The sequence below is a fragment of the Balaenoptera physalus genome, assembly GCF_965194825.1.
Source record: "Balaenoptera physalus genome assembly, chromosome: 13".
Classification (NCBI taxonomy): Eukaryota; Metazoa; Chordata; class Mammalia; order Artiodactyla; family Balaenopteridae; genus Balaenoptera; species Balaenoptera physalus.
The window spans coordinates 69951025-69978489 of NC_138892.1; the positions used below are offsets into that span (position 1 = coordinate 69951025).

Consider the following 27465-nt stretch of genomic DNA (forward strand, 5'->3'; position numbering starts at 1 on the left):
TTACTTTTCACTGATGAAAAACAAAAGAAAGAATAGCTTATGCGCACTCATAAAGATGTGTTCCAATAGCATTTGAGCCAGGTGCTATGTATTCCATGTACTAATTTCACTCCTAAATCAAGTAAATTTAAGATTATGTATGACGTTTCATGGCATAGGAAATTAATACTTACTGAAGACCTACTGGTGCCAGGCATTGATTTGGGCATTTTTTATGAAATTGATAGTAATTATTATAATTGATTATAATGTAATAAGATCATTGCCATAAATTATGTCATTTCATTACATTAACCAAAGTACTTGTTACTATAACAACTGATATTTATTGAGAGCTAAAGATTTAAGAAGCTAAAATGTTCTGTTATTATAACAGCAGCTAGCATTTATCAGGAGCTCATGGCATGGCAGGAACCACATCAACTGCTTTGCATACATTGTTATCTCTGATTGTCACAACAACACTAAGGTAGGTACCAATATCCCCATTGTATGCTGGAGGAACTCAGGCTCAGGAAGTAAAGTTTCCCTAGGGTCACACAGATACAGGGTGTCAGGACAGAAGTCCATGCTGTTTCTACTACACCACATTGCCTTGCATACCAAGCAAAACTAAAGGCACTCAAGATTTTTAGCAATCTTTAATTTAGTTTGTTTCTCCACTTTAGAAGCACGCATTTCCCCCAGATTAATAATAATAATGATGATGCTGATAGCACTAATACTAATAAGAATCCTATCACAACAACCAATTTCTAAAAAAAAAAAAAGGAAACTGTTTAACTTTTCTGAGTTATTTTTGCCAGTACGTAGCTAAGATGGGGCTCCAACCCAGGTATCTGATTCCTGGATCAGAATTCTTCCCCAGTAACAAGCTGATAAACTATTTAATAAGAGAGTTGAAAAAAGCAACTATGAACAATGATCACAGAATACCTCCAAAGTGTGTCAAATCAATGTCGATTCTGGACAGATGATAATGTACGCCGTAGAGTAATAAGGATGCAACATTGATTGTGTTTTTCATTAATGTTTTAAAATTTCATCAATGCAGACAACACTAACAGTAAACCTGTGACAATTTGGTCACACTGCGCTATTTTACCCTTGTACCATCAAAACCAAGTAACGTGCAACCAATAGTATTAAAAGCAGCCACCTGAGCCCTGTTGCTATACTGCCTTTGGCTAAATAAGTTTGTCAGTCTGTCTGTCTCTCTCTCCCCCCGCCTCCCTTTCTCCCTTCCTTTCTTTCTCACCAGCCTCCCTCCTTCCCTCCCTCTCCCCAGTACCCCACTGGGTCAGCTGTCTTGACCAGACTCAGCTATTCATTTCCAGCTTTTCTTCTCACGAGCCCATTCTGGGCAACCAGCTCTGCCCCTTCCTCCCAGCCTTAGTAATTAATTCTGCTATTATTGTGAATTAAACGTACAAGCAAGTCAATGTTTAGCCTAATTAAGAGTGAAGCCAACAAATTATTTAAAGCACCACTCTAGCAAAATTTGCATTCAGCCTTGTATTAGCAGCCAATCAAGCTTTTCAGCCATTGACTCAAGTACTTCCAGGCTTCACTAACACAGCTAGGCTTTCTCCCCACCCCAGCTCCTGAACCCTGCCCCAGGCCTCCATCCTTTACCCATCCCTAAATTCAGTGTTTTATTACATGCTACTGAAAGTAACATCAGATCCCTTTTTTCATTTACTACAATTTAAATGGATACATTTGTACTTCAGTTATTTTGTCAGTTTACGTCATACAAAAACTGTATAGTTTAACATTATTAAAGACAATTTAAATTTTGTCTTGTCATTTCCCAAAATAAATTTAGCATCTTTCAAAACAAACTCACAGGGCTTCCCTGGTGGCGCAGTGGTTGAGAATCTGCCTGCCAATGCAGGGAACACGGGTTCAAGCCCTGGTCTGGGAAGATCCCACATGCCGCAGAGCCGCGGAGCAACTAGGCCCGTGAGCCACAGCTACTGAGCCTGCGCGTCTGGAGCTTGTGCTCCGCAACAAGAGAGGCCGCGACAGTGAGAGGCCCGCCCACCGCGATGAAGAGTGGCCCCCGCTTGCCGCAACTAGAGAAAGCCCTCGCACAGAAACTAAGACCCAGCACAGCCAAAAATAAAAATAAATAAATAAATAAAAATCTTTTTTAAAAAAAAACAAAAAAACTCACAAACATTCCTTCCTTAGAATGAAGCTACCAGTATAAACAGTGGTAGCAGGTCAACCAACTTTGTACTGAAGAGCAAAAGCAAATGAAAATCACAGTTCTTAACAATAAAAACATGTACCAGGGCTCCTATTTCTAGACCAGTGGTGACTAGAAAGAGGAAAAGTTTGTTTAAGGAATCTGAAAGCATTAGTGAAGGTTTTAAAAGTAGTGAATTTAGTAAAGAAAAAAGTACTGCCTAGAGTATAATTTCACCTGATTTTTTTCCATTAAAGGATAATTCAGCTTTGGGCAAAATAATGTGCTGAAACATACATCCCTGACAAGAGAAACTGAAGCTATAAATCAGAGTCTTTTCTGATACAATGTATGGACACACTACTGCACCAGAGTTCGGTCATTCTTTTAAAAAAACAAACAAACAAACAAAACAAAAAAACGATAATAGAGTGTCAGGCTAAGGCCTAGGCCAGCTGTACACATGGACTTTACAAAGCATTATTAGATCTTGAACAATTTCATGCAACCTATAGACAAGTACCAGTCTCTCACTTGTTTTTCTTATTTTTCCTTGCTTGCTTTTGCTGCCGCTTCTGTACTTAAAAGCCATGCATTGTAGATGTTAAGAGAGTGTCCATTTCAAATATTCCCTCCCGTCTCCTCTCCTCAACCGAGCGCCCACTGTGCTCACGGCGTTCATTCAGTGAGTGCCCCGTACAAGTTCTTACTAAAACTTATCAGAAAGGAAACAGAAGGGGCAGAACTTACTCCATTTTCATTACGCTCATCACCTAATTCTTACCTCCATTTTTTTCAGGTCCTGAATAGGAATACTAATATTCATTTTTTGAAATTGCCTGAATCACTTTGTCTTAATTTCTCAAATTCTGTCCCTGCAATACTTAACACACATTGATATATTAATTAATATTTGTAAAACTCCTCTGGAAAAGGCTTTGTATCAGGAAAAAAGATACAACTTTTCTTCGTGATTAACACTAGAAAACATCAGCTTCTCCATATCCTATCCTAAATAGTATGCACTCTTTGGACACATTCTAGTCCATAGAGGAATTTTTATCAGTGAGTCAAGTGTCTAGTTTCCTCAGTGAGAAACACGATATTTATCCTTGTAACACTGGAGTAAGTCTATAAACATATAGATGTGCACGTGTGCATACAGATGTTTATATGTGCTATTATTTAAACCTTGTTTTAGAACGTAAAAGGGGGCCAAGCACATCACGAAATAGGTGCTTATTAGAGAGCTCACTATGTCGATTTCTTAAAGATTGCCATTAAACACTAAGAGAGCAAATATTTCAACACCAAGTTTCAGAAATTCAGAGGGGGAAGAGTCTTCTTTTCGAAGGAGAGAAAACCTGCCAGTGATAACATTGAAACAATCAGTGATGAAAACATGCCCTTTGCTGCCATCAAGTGGCTGCTTTCAGAATCTTTTTATAAGCCTCAACCACGGTGCAAACGCTTTTCTTTCCCACCGTTTCATTTCTCACACATTACACACGTGTTATCCTTTGGGGGACTGGTATATTTGAAAAGACCAGGCAAGCCTTTCCTAAATTAGGGCGTAATACTATGGGTGCTAAAATGTTCCATGACTAAGAAGTTGTTCAGAAAGACAACGTCAAAAGGGGTGTGAAGTGTCCAAACACTGAAAACCCTTCCCAGCCCTATGTGTCTCACTCAGTTTCTGTCAGTAAAGTCCTCAGTCTGGACTTGGGAGAAGAGCTCTCCATTTCTATCCATAAAGAACTTCTAATAGATTGGCTTTAAGGCACCTAGTGAACACAGAGGAAATTTTAAAAATTGGAGAGAGATTCATTTAGAATCAATTTTAACCAAGTCCTGTAACTGTAGGAGAAAATGGTTTCGTGTTTCTTCCCTATTTATGTCTCGCTGCCTTGAAGCTTCAGTCCTGTATGTAAACAAGGCACTGTATTGTTGAACCGTGATTATTACATAACCCTAATTTTAACTTCGTTACTTGCTTTGCCCCTTTTTCTTTGAGTATCTTCGTTTTTCTCTCCCAAGAGACAGTTAATTAAATACACAGCTGAAGGAACGGAGAAAGGACAATTGCTATTTTTAAAATATGCAAAATGCCATGGCAGCAGCCCCTTCATATTCTGAGAAGTCAACAGCATTCATCTTAGAGTATTGGTCCTTTTGATGGGAACATGCATTAATATGATTTTGGTTATGAAAGGAAAAGCCCCAGATAAATCAAAGTGGACAAAAGTTGGAGGGAACTAAATTGCTCTGTATAAGGAAACAGAGGAATTCTGGAAGTTATTTGGGGGTGGGGAGGTACTCCAGAGAGAAGTAGAAACTTGAAACTGGGAGAAGAGAACAGCCAGGGAGACCTGGGTGGGGGGGTGGAGGGTTCTAAAGTCCAAAGGAAAATGTATATGAAAACCATAAAACCACACCTGTGGCTATGAGTTCTTGGAAGATTTTTGTGTTCTACCCAAAGCCCAATCTAAGTCAGACAAGCTTCTTGATGTTCCCTGTGCTAGTGGTTATATATGTTTTCCAGTCCATCCTTTCTCAGTAGCAGTTTGCAGGACCATCTAATGTGGAGGCTTCTGTTTCAATTTCTCACTTATACAAGCCCAGATCCTTGTTTCTGATGCAAATGTGGAAGTTAAAACTCAAGTTCCTGAGTCACTGCCTGAGTGTCACTTCACAGGCTCACTGCTTTGGTGTTCAGATCCTTCTTCATTTTTGGCCTCAGGGTTTTTCCTTATCTTTGGGTAAGCTCAGCTATGCATTTATAAAAGGTCTATCATCAGGGTTTGGGGAAAACTGGACAGCTACAAGCAAAAAAATCAAACTGGACTACTTTCTCACACCACATAGAAAAATAAACTCAAAATGGATTAAAGACTTAAGTGTAAGACCTGAGACCATAAAACTCCCGGAAGAAAACATAGGCAGTATGCTCTTTTACATAAGTCTTAGCAATATTTTTTTGGATCTGTCTCCTCAGGCAAGGGAAACAAAAGTGAAAATAAACAAATGGGACTACATCAAACTAAAAAGCTTTTGCAGAGCGAAGGAAATTATCAACAAAATGAAAAGGCCACATACTGAATAGGAGAAGATATTTGCAAACAATATATTGGATAAGGGGTCAATATTCAACATATACAAAGAACTTATACAACCCAACACTGAAAGAACAACCAGATTTAAAAGTGGGCAGAGGACCTGAATACACATTTCTCCAAAGACATACAGATGACTAACAGGCACATAAAAAGATGTTCAACATCACTACTCATCAGGGAAATACAAATCAAAACCACGATGAGATGTCACCTTACACCTGTCAGAATGGCTATCATCAAAAAGACAACAAATAACAAGCATTGGTGAGGATGTGGAGAAAAGGGAACCCTCGTGCACTGTTGCTGGGAATGTAAATTGGTGCCACTATAGAAAACAGTATGGAGGCTCCTCAAGAAAAGAAAAATAGAACTACCATATGATCTAGCAATTTTACTTCTGGGTATTTACCCCCCCAAAATAAAAACACTAATTTGAAAAGATATATGCACCCCTATGTTCACTGTAGCATTATTTACAATAGCCAATATATGGAAATAACCTAAGTGTCCATCCATATATGAATGGATAAAGAAGATGTGGTATTACATATACAATTAGTCATTAAAAAAAAGAAATGAAACGTTGCCATTGCAACAACATGGATGGATCTAGAGGGTATTACACGAAGTGAAATAAGTCAGACAGAGAAAGACAAACACCATATGATCTCACTTTTATGTGCAATCTAAAAAACAAAACAAAGGCACAAACAAAACAAAATGAAGAGTTATAGATACAGAGAACAAACAGGTTGTTGCCAGAGGGGAGGGAAGTGATGAGGGCGAAATAGGTGAAGGAGATTAAGAGGTACAAACTTCCAGTTATAAAATAAATAAGCCACAGGTATGTAATATTAAGTATAAGGAATATGGTCAATAATACTGTAATAACTTTGTATGGGGACAGATGGTTACTAAACTTATCATAGTGATCATTTCATAATGTATGCAAATGTCAAATCCCTATAGAGTACACCTGAAACTGACATAATATTGTCAATCAACTATATTTCAATCAATCAATGTTAATCGCATCTAAAAAATAAAAATAAGCAAATAATATTAAATGAAGAGGGAAAAAAGTCTAAGTCTGCATTGTATTTTTCAGCATTCCTGAAGGTTTTGCAGGAGGAGAGGCTTCAGGTTAGCTAGTCTGCCACCTTGTAAAAAGGAAGTTGTTTATAAAATGTCTAGATGTAAAACTCTGCCCAGGATGGGAGTCTTCTCTGCAGCAGAACCCTCACCTACGACCTCACACATTTATGGAAGATGAATTGAGTTCATCTTGGTGACTTAAAGAATAAAGCAGCACTTTGGTGGCAGGAGATGTGGAGGGAGAATCAAAGGTGAGAGAAGACTTTCCCCTGAGTGTAGGAAATAGGGATTGTCTTGGTCCCTTCAGCACATCTCTAACTCCCCTCTTTCCCTCTCCATCTCACTGCCTCTCAGCCTGGCTCCCCACAGATGGCTGAAGCCATGAGTGAGTGCACACTTCAGGGCACTCGCTGTAATGAGAGCTCCAGGAGCACGCTACTTGACTCTTATCAAGCGAGCTCTGGCTAAAACTATCAGTTCTGATCAGATAAACCTAGGGACTTTGTTCTCGGTAACAAGGGATCAAGGGACTCTGGTTGAGACTAAATTTACAAACAATTCTAAAATTGCGGGGTGGGGGGAGAAGGGAGGGAAAAAAGCAAATCATTCTAGGGAAACTTCTTTTTTTCCTTCCTTAAATCCTAAATCCACTCTCTGTAGGCCTAACGGCTTCTGTTTTGGAAAGGAGTTCTAAAATACATAAACACAAGTCTAGCCATCATAGAAAATCCTTGAAATCCTTTTCAGAATGGTTCTAGACCAATATTCCTAGAAAGAGCCACAGACCAGCACAGGTTGAAATCCCCAATGCAAATCAGATTCAGTGTAAAGAATCCAGAATTCCTCTCTACCACCAGCAATCCTCTGATAGAAAACCAGTCAGTCATGACATCTGTGAGCCTGTTGTCCTTTCTGTACCCTCTGGCTCCCTCATTCCCTGCCCTAAACAGGATAGGGCAACGCCTCAGGTAACATGGTGCTCCTACCCCAAAGGCACAGTGGTATCCACCTGCTCTAAGAACTGATTTTCCTCCAGGTTTGCATTCCTACATTAAAGCGCTCACTAGTTCAAATGGCATGTGTTGTAACTGTTGATAATACATCTTTTATAAACGGAGATTTAATTTTTTAATCTGTAGAACTACACCATTTTCCCCTTGCTTTGGATTTTTCTTTAAAAAGTAGCACCATTAAAGATGTCCTCTCAAGCAAAGATCCTTTTCAACAAAGATGAGGCATATTGGTGAAGAGTTCAAGAGTTACATAAGAATATGGAATTTATATAGTCTGAGAATAAAAGACAATCACCTTCAATTTTACTTAAGACAGATACACATAAATTCTAGACTAACCCTTCTCTTATTTCCTGCACATATCTCCTACTTCTTTCAATTTTCAAATTCAGCTTGAATGATAAAAATACAAAGAAAGGCTAATAGGCATATGGTGATTAACAGGATCAACCATCCATCAAATGTGTGCTAGCTGAAGAGCAGGCTGTATTACTAGAATTCACTACTTAATAGCTCAACCCCTTCTCTATTACTGCTTAAAATAGAGATTTAATTATAATGTAACTTTGGGCAAGTGACAAAAGTCTCTGGTCCTCAGTTTCTTGATCTGTAAAATGGAGACAATAAAAATACCTATTGCAGAGGGTCATTGTGAGGTTTGAAACAATTCATGTCTCTTACTGAGTGGTCAATAACCGTTAGCTCTCACTAAGGTTAGCTTTGTTATTAGCTGTTGATTGTTTTACAATGTGCCAGGGAATATCTATTATTGCATTTAATTTATTATTTTTAATTCTGCTTCCTTCCTCAGAATAAGCACTTCTGGTTAGCACAGACCTCATTAGCTCCATTAAAAAAAAAAAAAAAAAAAAGTAGAATTAGATGAAAAGTCAACTTCAGAGCAAAGGATATATTTTATGTACATATACTATTTAACATTTTATTTCCAGCAACAGCTTAAAAAGAGTAAGTTTTACATCGATCACTTCCTCTTCTGGTCCCAGGGCTGAGAATGCACAGTTCCTCTCAGAGAGACTTTTGATTGTGTTAGATAAATCCAAGAACACCATTGCCCGGGTCCATTATACAGGCACTGTTCTAAGGCTGAGGCTTATTCTGACTAGCCATGGGTTAGAATCTGTAACTCCACCATTTAAAAATAGACCCAGTAGGAATGGCGTCATTTGAAGCCCAAGAAATAATTACAGACAAAGCATTTTAATAACTTCCTAAAGCCTGAACATTTGATCTGCAATCACATTCTTGAATTTACCACTTGTTAGTATGGACTAAAGTATAAACCTTGTGAAGTACCTGCTTTTCTTTTACAATTCATCTCTTTAATGGTGGGAAAAAAACAATAAAATTTTAATTGAGTTATCCCTCTCAGCACTGAACAGTGGTGGATAAAATCTATACATAACATCAAAATAATTGCACTGTAGAACTGGCCGGCAGTCTTGCCTGGCCTACATTTAGAAGAAAAGGATATGAGCTAGCTTTCCAATCTATTGGGGAGGATAGATCAAAACCTTCTAGAGGAACTACTTCGGGTACAACAAGTATCTAAAGTGGTTTTTTATTGTCACTAATCTAATTCTTAAAGCTGTAAGTTAAGACATTCTCCTTACATTCTGCCCTTAAAATTTGTAAAGAGCAAACCAAGAACTGGAGAAAGTTAAAAAAAAATCTACAATCTACTTGTTAGCACATCTTCATGCCATGGTGATTTGATTAGTGATTTGATAAGTATAGATTACAACCTTGGACTTAATACAGGGTGGCCCACTTTTAAAAAGGCCCATTTATAACAAAGGTCTCTCTGTTGGAACTGCCAAGAGAGTTTAAAAAAAAAAAAATGCCACCAGTATCAAACACTTTTATTTAGCCACGCATTGTAGAGCAATGTAATTGCAAACCTGGAGAGCTACATCTTAGGACAGTTCTACTGATTGTGTGATTATAAACAAGTCAAGAAGATTTCCTGATTCTCATACTCTCTGTCACTATAATGAAATTACTACCTGCTCTCAAACTACTCCACAGAGAAGACCTAAAGAATAAGGAACACTATATAAGTATTGCAAAGTGCGATAAGCTTCTTGGATAAAAGACTCTAAATGTCTTAAGAAAAAAGCACAGATTATCCCTATTAGGGTAGAATATTTGTAACGAAGATTTAGGCTACTACAAACTAAAAAATTATTGAATTCTTACAAGTTTCAAATATAACACTCACCACAGTAGAAAGGGGAAAGACAACCTACCCCATGTTCCCATCCATCAGAAGAACCGTGTTGTATACGTGAGAAAATATGAAGAGAAAGAGAATTGTGCTGAAGAACATTGTCATCCACGATCCATGATCCTCTCGAAACATTTTTAACCGAAGCAACTGACCTGCAATATAAATATTATTGGAAATCAGTGTACACTGTAACTCAAAATCCATACAGCTTTGCTTTATTTTAGTGAATCTCTATTATCTCACAAATATTCTGAAGCCTTTGCCCTAGCACTTGTCTTACAGGTGAAACCACTATCTAATGTCCTTTTTGCTCTTTTGCACATAAATGATGAAGTCCAAGACAACCCCCATATCATCATCCTAGAGCAAACAATACTAGTATGAGAATCTGGTATACAGAGATCACTCATTAGGCTGGCATGAAAACAAGATTAATTAGAACACTATTACCGGCTACTTTTTATTTCACAAATATGTTTTTGGTTCATTTACTGAAACTACTTAAGTAAGGCAAATGGTAACGATGTTGCATAAATTCCATATAATTCCCTTTTGCTCCCATAGACCCATTCCCAATACTGGTCAGATGATAAAACCAAGTCATACTTCACTTATAAGAAGATCCAGTTGTTAAAGGTACATGAAAACATGAACAGTAAAAATAAAGTCTCTGTCATAAGAGACAGAAGGCTTAGCCTTACTCTTAGCTAAAATATCCATAACCACATACAGGCTGGTGCCCAAGTCTGTGGGGCGTGTGGGGCCTGGTGGCGTGTGCATGTGTTATGGAGTTGGTATGGCTCCTAGCAAAACATAATTTCTACGCTGATACCTAAAATTCCATTCACAAAGACAATGGCTAAAATTGGAAAGGATGGTCAATTAATCTATGACAAAGGAGGCAAGAATATACAATGGAGAAAAGACAGTCTCTTCAATAAGTGGTGCTGGGAAAACTGGACAGCTACATGTAAAAGAATGAAACTAGAACAGTCTCTAACACCATATATAAAAATAAACTCAAAATGGATTAAAGTTCAAAATGTAGGACTGGAAACCATAAAACTCATAGAGGAAAACACAGGCAGAATACTCTTTGACATAAAATTGTAGTAATATTTTTTTGAATCTGTCTCCTAAAGCAAAGGAAATAAAAGCAAAAATAAACAAATGGGACCTAATTAAGCTTAAAAGCTTTTGCACAGCAAAGGTAACCATCAACAAAACGAAAAGACAACCTACTGAATGGGAGAAAATATTTGCAAATGATATGACTGACAATAAGTTAACACCCAAAATATATAAACAGCTCATACAACTCAACATCAAAAAAACAAACAACCTGATTAAAAAGTGGGCAGAAGGCCTGAATAAACATTTTTCCAAAGAGGACATGCAGATGGCCAACAGGAACATGAAAAGATGCTCAACGTCACTAATCATCAGGGAAATGCAAATAAAAACCACAGTGAGATTTTATCTCACATCTGTCACAATGGCTATCAGCAAAAAGAACACAAATAACAAATGTCAGTGAGGATGTAGAGAAAAGGGAACCCCTGTACACTATTGGTGGGAATGTAAATTGGTGCAGCCACTGTGGAAAATAGTATGGAGGTTCCTCAAAAAACTAAAAATAGAACTACCATATGACCCAGCAATTCCACTCCTGGGTATATATCAAAAAAAAACCTCACAAAAACCCTAATTAAAAATGATACATGCACCCCAATATTCATAGCAGCATTATTTATAATTGCCAAGGTATGGAAGCAAGTGTCCATCAACAGATGAATGGCTAAAGAAGATGTGGTGTATATACACAATGGAATACTACTCAGCCATAAAAAAGAATGAAATTTTGCCATTTGCAACAACATAGATGGACTCGGAGGGTATTATGCTAAGTGAAATAAGTCAGACAGAAAGAGAAATACTGTATGATGTCACTTATATGTGGAATCTAAAAACTAAAACAACCTAGTGAATATAACAAAAAAAAAAAAAAGCAGACTCAGATATAGAGAACAAACTAGTGGTTACCAATGAGGAGAAGGAAAGAGGAGGGGAAATATAGGGGTATGGGATTAAGAGGTACAAACTATTATGTATAAAATAAGCTACAAAGATATATTGTAAACCACAGGGAATAGGGCCAATATTTTATAATAACTATAAGTGGAGTATAACCTTTAAACATTGTGAAACAATGTATAATATTGTAACATATAATATTGTACATCAACTATACTTCAATAAAAAAAGAAAAAAAGAATGTTAAAATGCAAATACTTCAAAGAGGAAAATGTATTAAGATGAACACTAAAGTAAAAATTACTAGTATCATAATTAGTCCAGATAAATATTTTGATTTATGATAAAGAGAACTGAGAGCACTAGTATCCTGAAAGGTGAAGAAGATTAAAAAAAAAAAAAAACAGGATTAAGAAAAAAATAAACATAGGTCACCCTGGCTTCTCCTAAGAGAAAGTTTATCTAAATAATGATAAAGGAGATGATTCACATATAGGAACTACAATTCAAATAGGGTAGGCCTGAAACCTTAATAGTAAAATTTCTCACTAGAGAAAATATTCCCTTTTTTTGATGATATGTTAAAGGTATGGGGAAAATATGTATATTTCCATCTGTAAATGATCTCTCTAGGGACAGACAGTAGCTCTCATGTAGGCTACTGAGCATAGGAAGAAATCATCTTTTAAGATTAAACTACTAATTTTCCCTTGTCCCTTTCTTTTATTAACATAGCACTTCAGATTTCATTTGGAAACCAGACTCACAGAAACACTACCCTAGCTAAAACTTTAAATGGAGCAAAAACGGGAGATTTGGTTACATTATCTGGTTTCATGGCCTGCACAAGAGAAGCAAAGGACAAATCTGAAAGTCAGGGGGAATGTGAATTATAACTGAAAGAAGAATGTGGAAAATGTTCTACTGAAGCAAAGGATACTAACGCTGCATATTACAGCCTTACAGAGCTTGTTGATTAACTGAATCAATAACCTAGAGGGGTGGGATAGGGAGGGTGGGAGGGAGGGAGACGCAAGAGGGAAGAGATATGGGAACAAAAGTATATGTATAACTGATTCACTTTGTTATAAAGCAGAAACTAACATACCATTGTAAAGCAATTATACTCCAATAAAGATGTTAAAAAAAAAAATTCAAAGAGAGATGGCTTACACAAAACAAAGATTTAGAGTTATGAGAAATACATAATCCATAGTATTAATTGACCATAAATGTGATTTTTTGATGTTTAGCAAGATAATATGATTCTAATATATTCAAAAATATTTACAATAGAGCATATTTTCTATTTAAAAATCCTAGTATCAGCAAGTATAATCATAAAGTAAAAATTTGAATATATAAAGTAGTATAAGTATGCCAATCAGTCTTACTGTGCATTCCCAGGCCTTGTTTAAAGGACAATATGCAAATCAGAAAAAAGGCAGGCTTTAGAAAAAATTAAAAAATAAAAAATAAAAAAATAATAATAATTATAGAAAGCCAGGGATTTGCAAGTCTCCACACAACACATTGACAGGAATATTATAAATAGATATTTAACACAGAATGCTTGAGAGTAAAAAACCCATGCCACAAATATCTTAAAGCAAGCTGTAAAGAATATTATTTATTCTTTGAACAAATATTTAATGTGTGCTTATTACATGCCAGCTGTGGTTCTAGGTGCTGGAGATACAGCTGTGAGCAGGGTAGGAAGGTGTTCAAAGTCAACCATCATTTGGGTATTTAATGAAAATGTGATCTTATTTTAGACTGATTTGACTCAATGTTCCCTTTGCTGCAAGTCTTTCAGCCTTGACCTATTTATTTAATTCAGCAGTTGATATTGAAGAACTGCTAAGACCAGCAATTAGAGTTCTTGGAAAATTAAAATGTGAATTTCTTTCTTAACATATGCATATGTCAAAAAATTCACTAATGGATGTACTTTAAAAGTCAAATAATAATGCTGGTGACTTAAGAGTGCTTTGCAAATAAAATACAGTGGGTTAACTGTACATGGCTGAAATAATACAGAGTTAGTAAAATGAGAAATGTGACAGTACCATTTATGCTGTCATCGCCAAACTCATTGCCTAGCACTAATTTCAGTCATTAGAGTCATTAGAACAAAATGGCAGGTTAACACGGCTTGCAATTCACTTGAAACACACAATAAAAGTGCTGCAATATATTAAGGCCAGAACTGGTGTGATCCAAATGTTGAGTCAAATCACATTAAAAAAATTACCCATAAGCTACTTCAACTTAACTCATTGAGTGTCCATCCTAATGATAGAAACCTGTATACACAGACGGCCATCAGCTGACTCCCCATGCAATCTAATCAAACCAGGAACCTCAGAGTTACCCCAGGATGTCACATGAAAATGCACTATCTCCCCCCCCTGCAACGGGACCATATATTTGGTTTCCCTGGAACATCAGTGGCTTATAACTGTTGTCCTGGAATAATTATTAATAGTGCCCCCTTCCTTTCTGAAGTGCACTGGTTTGGACAATAAGTTATATGCCACCTTTCCTATAGCTCACAGAATTCAGAGTTTTTTTTTAACACTTTAGAGGAGTTTCAGGAGATAACTGAGTGAAAACAGTCTTCATAGGTCAACAGAGGTAAAAGACATCACTAGGAGGGGTACATTTCTGACAAGGTGATAATGACTTTTATTTTAATCATAGATATATTTGTAAATCTGAGTGTATGTTTATGTTACTTTGATATGGTCAAGGTAATTGGAAAACAAATCTTAAAACAATCCGAAGCATCAGGGTGGTACACAAGCCTATATCTGTGTTGGAGGTTAGGGTTGGAGGGCACAGGGATTAATTGTTACGAATGTTGATTAAAGTAAACTGAAATAGCCTAGAACCTCAGAATCTTTCCTGGAGATACAGTAGGTTTAGAACCACTAAGATGTCATAAGATTCTAACAAGGATAATGACCTAAAAGCATATTTTAAAATATATGATGAGCTCACATATATTGTGGAAGATGGAGGTAGATGAGTGTAAGAGAATTATGGAGAAACTACTCGGTTTCTTGGCTTTTTTGCTGCTGTGTTCTCATCAGCAAAAGAATAGAAAGGAACATTTCCTTTGTACCTCACAGCCAGACTTTTATGCTAAGTTCTGGGTGCCTTTTCTTCAGGAGTAGTTTTCACAAAGAGGCCTTGAACAAAGAAATAGACTATACAATCTCAGAGACGAAGGAGTAGAAGTGTTTGTGCTTCCAGGTAAGAGATTAAGGTACTCCTGGGAAGTTGTTAAGGCAAGATTAGAGTGAGGGTGTCTAGATTCACTGAGGATACAAAGATTTTGGCCTCCAAGGTGACAGAACCTCATTTGGGTTTGATTCCATGGATGTTGGTGAAGGCCAAAGTATCAAGGGTCATGGCCTTGGAATTCAGGTAAGGAGACTGAGCTGGCCCCAAAGGAAGGAGCCAATAGAGCAGTCATCCACCTTCGTTAGGAACACAGTGACCTGGTTAGGATGGTGGAGGTCATCGAGAGGATGTGACAGCTGGCTGACCCAGGAGCTGGACCTGGGCAATCAGAGGTTCCTCACCCCCTCCCCTGGCCTTGGAATGTACATTCTGCCCACCGTTCCCCCAGTGGGACCGTTTTCAAGAAGACAGTCTTGAGAGAGCAATGTGTTGTTGAGACCATCTGCACAGAATATGTGACGAACCCAGTTAAGGCCTCTGCATAAACTTTTGACCCCGGTGGGCAGGTATAGAGATCTACTTGTCTTGTGGCCGCTCAAGACAAGCCTCATACGTAAGTTCCTTTGCTTGCTAAACCTACCAATCTGGAGCAGTCTGCCTCATTCTTTGGTCTGTCCTTTCTCTCTGAGAATGGGGCCAGTTTCAGATTTCACCCAGGAAGTTCCTGAGGTTGCAAACCTACGCTCTCTTAGACTGCACCATTGTGCTAAAGAAGAGGCAGAAAACCATCACCCAAGCAGCAATGGGAGAGGGGAAGACAGGTAAATGCAGACTCAAGGATTTGTTTCCAGGACCCCTATAAGCCCTGGGACTGCTTTAAACTTTAGATATAAAAAAGATGATCTAAAAAATTACCAATTTTGTACTCTCTGTTCACCTTGGTAAGCGGGAAGTTCAAGCAAGATTTATTTAATTTAGAGGGAAAAGTATGGCATTACACATACTACCCTGACCAGGAAATATGAAAGGAGGCATTTTCCTCAAGAGGACACTAAACTGAAGTTAACACTACTATCCATTAAGTCTTCTGCTGCAAAATATCCTACATATGATGCAGCCAATTATAATGTATACATAATGTGTACATGCAACTACTTAATGTATACATAGATATACATAAGAAACAAATGTAATCTGCAGTTGTTTAAAGGAATATATTTAATTTGTTGGGGTCAAGAAGCAGTCAAAATCAGCATAGCAGGCATTTAACATACCAATAAGAATATTTTCTGTTGTAAATAACAAAAACAATGGTTCCAAACCCTTGCTTTTAATCACTACGGAACACTTGGACTTCAGATGTGCTCCAAAAATGGTGTTACAAAAGATATAAGTTAAATAAATATCATTTTTAAATTAAAAAACAAAAATGAAACATAAAACAAACAAAAAACTAATACCAGCTTAAACTATAAGTCTATAGGCTTCTCATATTTCCTAAAAAGGATATTTGTTCCCTGAACAAAAAATAGTTTTCTCCTTACTATAAATGTTTAGAAAATGATGTAGATTTAGTTTGACTAAACAATAATATAATTTCAAGAAAGGCTTCATCCAGCTCTCAAACAATATGACCAAGGTTTGATTTATCTCCATTTCCCAGCTCTGTTTCTGCAGGATGGGGTCCCATCTTAGCCAGCTCCTCCAGCACATTCATACATACTCTTTGTAATCCTAAAATGACTGTAGCAATCCTGACGAATGTGTCTTCATTTTTGTCTGGGAGGAAAGCATGATACTTTTGCCCTAGGATTTCTTGAGAAGTCATGTGATTAACTCCAGTTGGGCTTGTTTGGGTCCTGAACCAAACACCATAGCCAGTTATGAAAAGCAATGATTAGCTAAGTCTATGTCACATGCTCCACTCCTAGAGCCAGATGAAATTAGTTCCCTAGCGCTACATTGATCCACAAATGCAAGGCAAGTATGGCAAACAAGTTGAAAAATGTAGAGCCCTAAGATGAAAGGTCCCTGGGTCCTTGAATCACTGCTTGGAACAGAGGTGCCTGCCATGTTTTGGGCTTAAATGAGTGAGAAATTCAATTGAGATGTAGTCATTCTATGTTTTGTAGGGTTTTAATACTGCAGCTAGCATTGTCTTACCAGATACAAGATGACCAGTGAATAAAAGGCCCTGAGAAGGTAAGAAAAAATGGGGCTAAAAATGGCCCAAGTGCGCAGTGGTTGAGAATCTGCCTGCTAATGCAGGGGACATGGGTTCGAGCCCTGGTCTGGGAAGATCCCACATGCCGCAGAGCAACTGGTCCCGTGAGCCAAAATTACTGAGCCTGCGCGTCTGGAGCCTGTGCTCTGCAACAAGAGAGGCAGCGATAGTGAGAGGCCCGCGCACCGCAATGAAGAGTGGCCCCCACTTGCCACAACTAGAGAAAGCCCTCACACAGAAACGAAGACCCAACACAGCCATAAATAAATAAATAAATAAATAAATAAATAAATAAATAAATAAAAAATTTTTAAAAAATGGCCCAAGTGGAATCTTTACTTCTTTTTCTTTTTTATGTCCCTAGTACTCAGCAAAACACATGGTAAAATATTTATATTGGATGAAATCCTGATGGGCAGATTCTAGAAGGAAAATTAAGACCTGTCCTCAAGTCCTCCAAAAGAAAAATTCTACAAGTAAAATATGCAGGAAAACACATCTTGTTGGCAATGATGTAGTCATCACTCAGACCACTCAATCTCAAAGACCTAATGCCCAAGACTGTATAGTTTGTTGTCTACTGTGCGTGCACCACACCTGTCTACAAGCTGCAACACAGTGAGGCCATATTTGTCTTCCTCACCACTGGTGTCCCCATGGCGCTGACACATAGAATGTCTTAAATAAATAAATATTTGTCCAATAGATTAAAAAGGAAGGGACACACAAACAAATGAACAAACAATATTCCACTGTATGACTAAAAGCCCTCTGTCTTTGTAAATCAGGTGCCTACCGCACCCGCCCTGTGAGCCCTGTGGAGCCCTGCAGTTCTTCAAGCTTTGCCTCCTCCTCATTTTCTCCCCATAAATTAACTACCTCCTGAGATCTATTCCCTCCTACTCAGCATGAAGCTCCTGTTTCCTTATCAGACTTTCCTTTCCAAAGCACCCTTGTTTCTTGTGCACCCCAGGTTTATTTTATACTTGCCCTTCAAAACCCCAACTCTGATTCAGAGCTACAATTTGTTTTCTCCAATTTCAGTAAACTGTGGAAAAAGCTACACAAATGGGTTGATAAGCTACTACATAATCATGATCCCCAACTTCAGCTGCTACCACAGCACTGCACATTAATACATCCATTTCAAATTTCATCTCAAAACTCCTACTAAGCCTCTTTCACTCTCAGAATATGACCTTAGTCTCAACCTCAAGAAAATGTTGCTACTACTAAATATGATTTCCTTCAACCTTCTTCCCACTCACATTCATCCACTTATCTACTTTCTCTGTTATTCTTACTTTCTTCTTCTGTTTTTCTTTGTGCTCCTCCCGCAAAAGAGACCATGTGTGTCTTTTTAAAAAATACTCTCCTCTCTCTTGGTGCCTTGCTTCATCATCCATTCTTTCTCTCCTTTGTGTTTCCAATCTCTCCCACTCTCCGGGTTCTCTTCCCTCTGCCTCTAAAGCCTCTTAAGTCCATCCTATAAACAAGGCTTTCTTGACCTCATACCCTTGAACTACCATCCATTCAACTTCCCTTCTCATCCAGACTTCAGGAGAGAGTAATCTTCACCAGCCCCACTCACTGAGATCTTACTTGCAATGCAAACACTCTACTGAAATTGTTCTGGCAAATGTTAATGGCCCCCACCATTGCCAAATGCAATAGAAATATACTGGCCTTTAACTTACAGGACATTTTGGCTGCATCTGACACTGCAGTATCCACTCTGTCCTTTTTGACACTCTACTTCTTTGGCTTCCCTAACACCAAATACTCCTTGTGCTTTTTCCACTTTGTTTATTCTTATCACTTTGGGGGGCATCTCTTCTGCTTGTCACATAAACGATAATGTTCCCCATGGTCTGCCCTCGGTCTTTCTCTTTGTCATACCACTACGTGGTCTTGAAATGGAGCAGGACCCTATGGTCCTTGCCCTCCCCGTGTCCTCAGCCTGCCTTTCGTCTGTGGAAAAACTTTAGCCAGAGAATAAGTTTAATCAGAGAGGGCTTCCCTGGTGGTGCAGTGGTTAAGAATCTGCCTGCCAATGCAGAGGACACGGGTTCGAGCCCTGGTCCGGGAGGATCCCACATGCTGTGGAGCAGCTAAGCCCATGTACCACAACTACTGAACCTGCGCTCTAGAGCTCATGAGCCACAACTACTGAACCCACATGCTGCAACTACTGAAGCCCACGTGCCTAGAGCCCATGCTCCACAACAAAGAGAAGCCACCGCAATGAGAAGCCTGCACACCACAACAAAGAGTAGCCCCCGCTTGCCACAACTAGAGAAAGTCCACGTGCAGCAACGAAGACCCAACACAGCCAAAAATAAAAAATAGTTAATCAGAGAAGTGAGAAAATGCAGAAACAAAGGAAAACAGTCAAAGGAGACCGAATAATAATACTTTAATCATTAAGCATAGTCAAGGACCTTTAGTTCCTCCTTAAGGTCTACAGATAGTATTCTGAGCCATATCCCATGAGCTGTTTTGCAGATACTGAAGCCCCCACCAAGTGGAGGAGGATGACTACATGATGACCAAATTGAAGCCATGAAATTGAAGCCATGACATAAGCTGCCACAATTCTGAGAACTGGCCTCAAAGAAATGGGAACAAACCCTGGAACTAAAGATTAACTGTACTTATAACAACCAAGACGACGCTGGTCAGACCACCGATGACCAATTTCAAGATGACTGTCAGAGCTGACTATATTGTTTCTGCATGTAGCCCCCTCCCTCTGTCTATAAAAGCTCTTGCCCCCTGATTGTCAAGGGGGGAGTCGGCCTTTGGACAGGCATCTGCCCTGCCCCCTGGTTGCCACCCTCCGAAATAAAGCAACCTTTCCTTTCCTACCAACACTTGTCTCTCAAGAGCTGGCTTTCCAGCGGCGAGCAGCCGGATCTGGGTTCGGTAACAGTCTCACACAATCTGTGGGTTTAACATCCAATATCTCCAGCATAGACTTTTCCTCCTGATCTTCAGACTGGAAGAGCCACCTACCCACTGTCCTCTTCTATGTCCTACTGCCAATTCAAACTCAGTATACAAAAAAGAATTCAAATTTTCCACCTCTCGTCCCAACACACAGTATACCCACATTTCCAATCTGACCTTTTCCGTCCCTAAATCCACCCCTACTTCTGACTTTACCATCTTATCATTTTCAAAATAACTAAAGGTTAGATTCATTCTTGATTCTTGATTCCTCCACACCTTCCATTTCAATCAACAGTCTTATTATTTTATAAACTTCCATGAATGCTCTTCTCCCATAATTTGGATTCCCATTGTCTCTTAAATGGGACTGTTGCAACAACCTAACTGATCTTCCTTACTCTAGCCTCTTTTCCCATCTCAATCTACCCCCAATAAATCTAACTAAAATATAAATATGGTCACAACGTCCCTTCACTTTAAATCTTTCAATGATCACTCTTCTCCTACAGTATAAAATTCAAGTTCCTTATCATGGTATACAAGGCATTGCTTGAGTTGACCCACGCTTATCTCTCCTCTCTCACCACTCCCTACCTTTCACTCTAGTTGCATAAACACTAAACAGATTGCAGTTTCCTATGTTAATGCTGACCCTCTGCCTGAGATACTCTTCTTCTCCCATCACTCAACTAACACCTATATTTCCTGTGGGCCTTAAAATGTAAGTCAGAGATGATCTCCTCTAGGAAATCATCCTCACTGTTAAATATTTCATATATTGGAGTAATCGTCAGAAGAGCTTATAGGATCGATTCTCTCAGGAGGTAGTAAGTTCCCTTCAGGGCAAACAAGGAGGAATGGGCACTACTGAAGCCAAGTGTAATGGGTTGGATTACATGATTTTTATGATCCAGTCAAATTTGAGGATTGTAGGGTTTGTTGTATTGGTGAGAGACTAGCTCAAAGTCTGCTAACTCAAAACACTTTTATTTTTAAAAAAAAGAAATTAGTCTTACCCGTTAAGAGAAACAGTATTCTTTCTTATGTCTTATCTGTCATCATATGCCTAATATATAAAATGAACCCAAAGTAACACACTGACAAGATTCTTTAAAGTTAACATTTAACATTTTAAATATTAGAATATGTGACAATTGATATGTCCTGTTTCTTATATCTAGAAGAGTAAAGTATAAAGTGAAATTGGATCAGAGCACTTGAAAATTAATTGAACTTTACTTCCAATCAGACTAAAATTAGTATATGAAGAATTCATGACGGATTTGTATAAATTTATAGTTTATAAGAACATGATATTTTTTAAGATTTACTAATTTTAAAATGTCAATAAAATAAAAGTAACTAAAATAAGAGAATTATTCCATGCATGGGACACCAACAAAGAAAATTATCTAACAAAACACACCAGAATATCATTAGGGATGAAGGATATTCTAGTTAGACAAACATGGCTTTATATAATAAGTATAAAATGATGAAACTTTTATACCATAAGGGCACCATTTCATTAATATTCAGATCAAATCTTGTTATTTCAGTGTACAAAGAGAATTTTAAAACATTGAACAGATGGCTATCATCCCTTATTAGAAGTAGGTGCTTACACAGAAAATGTTTGTGATTCACTGAGTTCGACAGAAAATCAAATATGGAGAATTGAAATATAATTGCATATGATACTAAAAATATGCATTATAATATGTATTTCAAAAGGTTCTAGAAAGAAAGGAAAATAAGACCATGGTTAGAAACAGCAAAAACTATAGTATTTTCAGATCTAGGGTTTAATGTCAATTTTTTAGAAATGTATGTATTACAATAATTTTGAGTAAAATATGTATCCACTAAATAAACAAATATTGACATAAATTATTCTCCCCAGGAAAAACAGGAATAAATCTTCCATTTCATTGAGAAAGTCCAAATATTATATTTTACTATTATAATATGGCTATTTCCATTAGATCATTCTTAGAATTAATTGATTTAAATTGCTTATTATTGCTCAAGAGGAAAAAACGTAACTCCAAAAGGAAATAAAAGGCATTCACTTATTATTATCTGTTACTTTTCCTTTTAAGGAGAAAGGAGCTATTGAAGAAAATGAATATTAAATTAACATTACATCTTAGCTTGTAGCCTAGGATAAGATTGTAAGATAAGATTTAGCAGCACACTTAATTCATGCACACATATAATATTATAAAAGTCTATAATTTTGATGAAATCAACTTGTTCTTTTTTCCTAGGTATCTACTAAGTGGAATCATATTAAACAGCATTTCTGGAGTCAAAACCCGTCAAAAAAAAGTAAAAAATAAAATGTTTTTGGAAATGATACAGGTTGTTATTATCACAATTTTGTATTTTGAAATGGGCGATGGGATAGAAAGTATAGCTTCCTGTTTTTAAACATTAATATCATCACTATTATTATTAAATTTTTACATCATCATTATTATATGGATACCAGCTTTGAAAAATAATAATACCTATACTTTTTTAAAAATTTATTTATTTATTATTTATGGCTGTGTTGGGTCTTCGTTTCTGTGCGAGGCCTTTCTCTAGTTGCGGCAAGTGGGGGCCACTCTTCATCACGGTGCGCGGGCCTCTCATTATCGCGGCCTCTCTTGTTGCGGAGCACAGGCTCCAGATGCGCAGGCTCAGTGTGGCTCACGGGCTCAGTTGCTCCGTGGCATATGGGATCTTCCCGGACCAGGGCTCAAACCCGTGTCCCCTGCATTGGCAGGCAGATTCTCAACCACTGCGCCACCAGGAAAGCCCAATACTTATACTTTTAAAATAGGTTTTTATTTAGTGTTGGGCATTCTACTGATCCAACTGAAAAAGAAAGGTTAAGCTGTCAAAACTAATCCCTTGAAGGCTGATCCATGGTTTCAAGCAATCCTGGTCAATCACAAGGCTTGGACACTGGCTCCCTGATCACAGATGGAGATGGGACAGGAGGGAATGGTCTTCCCACAACCGTAAATACTGGCAAGGCAAAACCAGGCCAAAATTCTGCCATGTCACCCACATTTCCAGTATCCTATCATCTGTATCCATGTATACATGACTCCTTCCTGCTATCCTGAACTTGGCTTTCATTCACAGCTTTCCACAAGTCCTCTAACTCAGACTGGTTCCTTGTATTTGCAAACTTGTTGTTTTCTCTGCCCATTCCATTTATAGATTTACTAAATAAAGATATTAAAAATTCATAACAGGTTCCCAGTTCCACATATATCTGAACAGACTGAAAAATTCATAACTTTTCTAAGAAATCATAACTTTTCTGTAACAGAGGTGAGGTCAAACCACTGCCCCCACGATTAGAGAGGCAGACAGGCGAATACAGGGAGTCACAGCTGACTGCAGCAGAAACTCACGAAAAAAAACTGCCTTGGGAACCAGTGCTGGCATAGGAAGACTTGAACTGTAATTAACAAATCGCTGGAGGGCTTAGTGTGTACAAGACTTAAATTAAAAACTCCAGAGAAACCTAGCCATAGGAGGGGTAGGAGGGGGGCTCATTTTAAAATGTGTCAGAACACTCTATTCTTCTTTTTTTTTTTTTTAATTATTGCTTTACAATGGTGTGTCAGTTTCTGCTTTATAACAAAGTGAATCAGCTATACATATACATATATCCCCATATCTCCTCCCTCTTGCGTCTCCCTCCCACCCTCCCTATCCCACCCCTCTAGGTGGTCACAAAGCACCGAGCTTCTCCCTGTGCTATGCAGCTGCTTCCCACTAGCTATCTATTTGACATTTGGTAGTGTATATATGTCATTACTACTCTCTCACTTCGTCCCAGCTTACCCTTCCCCCTCCCTGTGTCCTCAAGTCCATTCTCTACGTCTGCGTCTTTATTCCTGTCCTGCCCCTATATAGAAACTATTCTTCTTAACAAGGACTGCCCTCAGGAGAAGCTACTTCACCAGACCTAACTTGCTGAATTTCAATCAGAACCTAAGTGATATGGAGGAAAAGAAATACCCAACTCTAGCCCTCTCTAACCATCCTCTCCCACCTTAGAGAACCGTGGGGGAACTAAGAAGCACGTGTAAGTTCACAGTCCAGAGGCATAGGCTCACTAAAACACTGAGGCCTAATCATAGGACTATAGAATGCCTCCTCTTCCCCCACATCTTACCACCATATTACTAAAGGCCTATGTATACCTGGTACATCGTGTCCAGTTATCAAGAAAAAAATTACAAGGCATACTCGAAAGTAAAAACAGATTTTGATGTTTATGATAGTAGCTTATATGGAAAATTCTTAATTTTGTTGGTAATATTTTCACAACAAAAAGATTCATTTTACACATTTGTTGAACACCTACTATGTGCCTGGCAAGTGTTATATTCTATAAATATAATATAATGTAAATATAATATAAATATAATTCTGAAAATACAACAAATGTACATTTTCATGTATTGCAAAGGAGCAGGAAGCAAGAAGTATAGTAAGCTAAAATTTTAAGGGTACTAGTGAGCAAATTTAAAATCTAGGGTTACTTTAGGGCCAAAGGCCCATAAGAGCACTAAGAAAATGAAATAAAACTAAACCTGGAGATACTGCATACTAGGAACTGAACCTGAGTCTCCACAGTAAATCACGATCCTCCAAAGAGTCTAAAGTTGTCCTAAAAGAATAGTGTCTCCTGGATTCCAAACTTGGCAAACCCAAATACATTCTAGAAGAAAACAAGCCTAATTTAAATCCTCAGAATTCCCACAGATTATATTATTAAAGTATTAGTTCAAAATTAATACTCACCAAACACAAAAAGAAATGTTACTATGAGTGAGAGTTGACAAAAACAGCAAATAAAATATTTAGACCATACAAGTACTTCAGATATTGGAATTACCAAATATAAAGTATTTAAAATCTGCTGTCTTAACACATGTTAGCATTCCTCTACCTTCTTTTTTTTTTTTATAAACCACTTTATTGAGATAATATATCACACAATTCTCCCATTTAAAGTACACAATTCACTGGCTTTTAGTATATTCACAGACTTGTGCAACCAACACCAGAACCAATTTTAGAACATTTTCATCAACACAAGAGATAATCCCACCCCCCCATAAGCAGTCATTCCTCATTCCTGTCACCCCAGTCCCTGGTCACCACTGCTCTGCTTTCTGTCTCCATGGATTTACCTCTTTGGGTCATTTCATAGAAATGGAATCATTCAATACGTGGCCTGTCGTGTCTGACTTCTTTCAGTGAGACAATGCTTTCAAGGTTCAGCCATGCTGTAGTGTATGTCAGTATTTCATTCTTTTTTTTTTTTTTTAGTATTAGTTGGTTTTTTTTGTTTGTTTGTTTGTTTGTACTGCAGGTTCTTTTCAGTCACCAATTTTATACACATCAGTGTATACATGTCAATCCCAATCGCCCAATTCAGCACACCACCATCCCCACCCCACCTCCTCTACCTTCTTAAACATATGAATTACAGTAATAATTTCTGATACCTTTGTCTACTAATTATGTCAACAGTGTCATTTCTGGCTTTGTTCTATTGATTAATTTTTCTTCCATCATGGGTCATATATTCCTGCATCTTTGCATGCCTGATAAGTTTTTAATGAATTCCAAACATTATGAATTTTCATCTTCTTGGGTGCTAGATATTTTTGTATTCCTATTAGTACTTCTGAGTTTTGTTCTGAGATGCATTTAAGTTACTTGTGAACAGTTTGATCCTATTGAGTCTTGCTTTTAGACTTTGTTAGGTAGGATCAAAGAAGCCTTTAATCTAGGGCTAATTTTGTCCCACTACCATCGTTCTGAGTACTCTACCTGATGCACCATAAATTCCAGATTTTTCCTCTGACTTGTGGGGACACAAACTATTCCTGGCCCTGTGTGAGAGCCAAGGACTTTACCCCTGCTCCTTTTGAATGGTTCCTTCCCCACCTTGGGTGGTTTCCTCACATGCATGTGCTGATCATGACTCAGTTGAAGACTCAAGGGAGATCTGAAAAATCTTTGGAGTTATTTTGCTGTGTTCCTCTCTCCTCTCCAGTATTCTGCCCTGTGAAATCTAGCTGTCTTGCCCTCCCCACACACCAAACTCTGTCTCTTCAATTCAAGAAGACACCAGGCTCTGCCTGATTTCCCTCTTCCTGCATTGAAGCCAGGAAATTCTCTCCAAGAAGTAAACTGGAGTAATTGGAGGGCTCACTTATGTAAAAAGACAAAGAGAAGATCTTAAAACCAGTCAGTAAAGGCAGATTTCTTCAAAGTAACAACAACATACCCATAGAAGATATCCTAACTGTAACAGTGGATGTCATAAAACAGTGTTTCAAAGTGCTGAGAGGAAATAACTGTCAACCTAGAATTGTAAACCTAGCAAAAGTGTCTATTGTAACAAAGGCAGCTATTTGAAGGCACCAAAGAACAAACAAGGCAGCCAAGATTGAAGGCCAAGATCCCTGAAAGAAAAATGCATTTAGTTAAGTTCTCATTTATTGCTGCTTTTTCCCCTTGGGAGATTTGCTGATTTTCAGAGACCATATGGAAAACTGTGGCTTATAATTTGAAGCAATCTCACTGGGTGAGAGAGACAGAAATTGGAATTCTGGGCTACCAATGCCATGTGGGAGGTTCCCACATGCCGCGGAGCAACTAGGCCCGTGAGCCACAACTACTGAGCCTGCGCGTCTGGAACCTGTGCTCTGCAACAAGAGAGGCCGCGATAGTGAGAGGCCTGCGCACCGCGATGAAGAGTGGCCCCCACTTGCCGCAACTAGAGAAAACCCTCGCACAGAAACGAAGACCCAACACAGCCATAAACAAACAAACAAATAAATAAATAAATAAAATTAAAAAAAAAAAAAGAAACCAAGCCTCCTTAGTGCCCTTAGTGCCCACCAGTGCTTCTTAAAACAAAAAACAAAAAAAAAACCCTATCAGTAAGTGGCAAGTGACAATTAAGCTGCATCTTACGGAGTAGACTGGACATAAGCAACACACGTCGGGTGTCACTGTCTCCCATCACCCCCAGATGGGACCATCTAGTTGCAGGAAAACAAGCTCAGGGCTCCCACTGATTCTGCATTATGGCAAGTTGTTTAATTATTTCATTATATATTACAATGTAATAATAATAGAAATAAAGCGCACAATAAATGTAATGTGCTTGAATCATCCTGAACCATCCCCCACCCCCTAGTCCATGGGAAAATTGTCTTCCATAAAACCGGTCCCTGGTGCCAAAAAGGTTGGGGACCACTGCTCTAGGGTGATCACTGAAAGAATAAAAGTATGTATAACCAACAAAGAAATAGAGTGGGAAAAAATAAAATACAAAAATATTTTATTTATCCAAAGGAAAGCAAAGA

The 27465-nt window shown here is 38.0% G+C and overlaps 1 protein-coding gene across 16 annotated transcripts in view; it reads right to left on the reverse strand.

Moving 5' to 3' along the window:
* The window catches only part of TMEM117 (transmembrane protein 117), a 522112-nt gene that overhangs the window by 424476 nt on the left and 70171 nt on the right, over positions 1-27465 (reverse strand). For all 16 annotated transcript variants that reach the window (XR_014252821.1, XM_082422581.1, XM_082422573.1 and 13 more), the window contains one exon: positions 9686-9818. Coding sequence is in view for 15 of the 16 variants with exons in the window: in XM_082422581.1 (XP_082278707.1) it covers positions 9686-9818 (133 nt within the window). In the remaining variant the exon portion in view is untranslated. The remainder of the gene's footprint in view (positions 1-9685; positions 9819-27465) is intronic.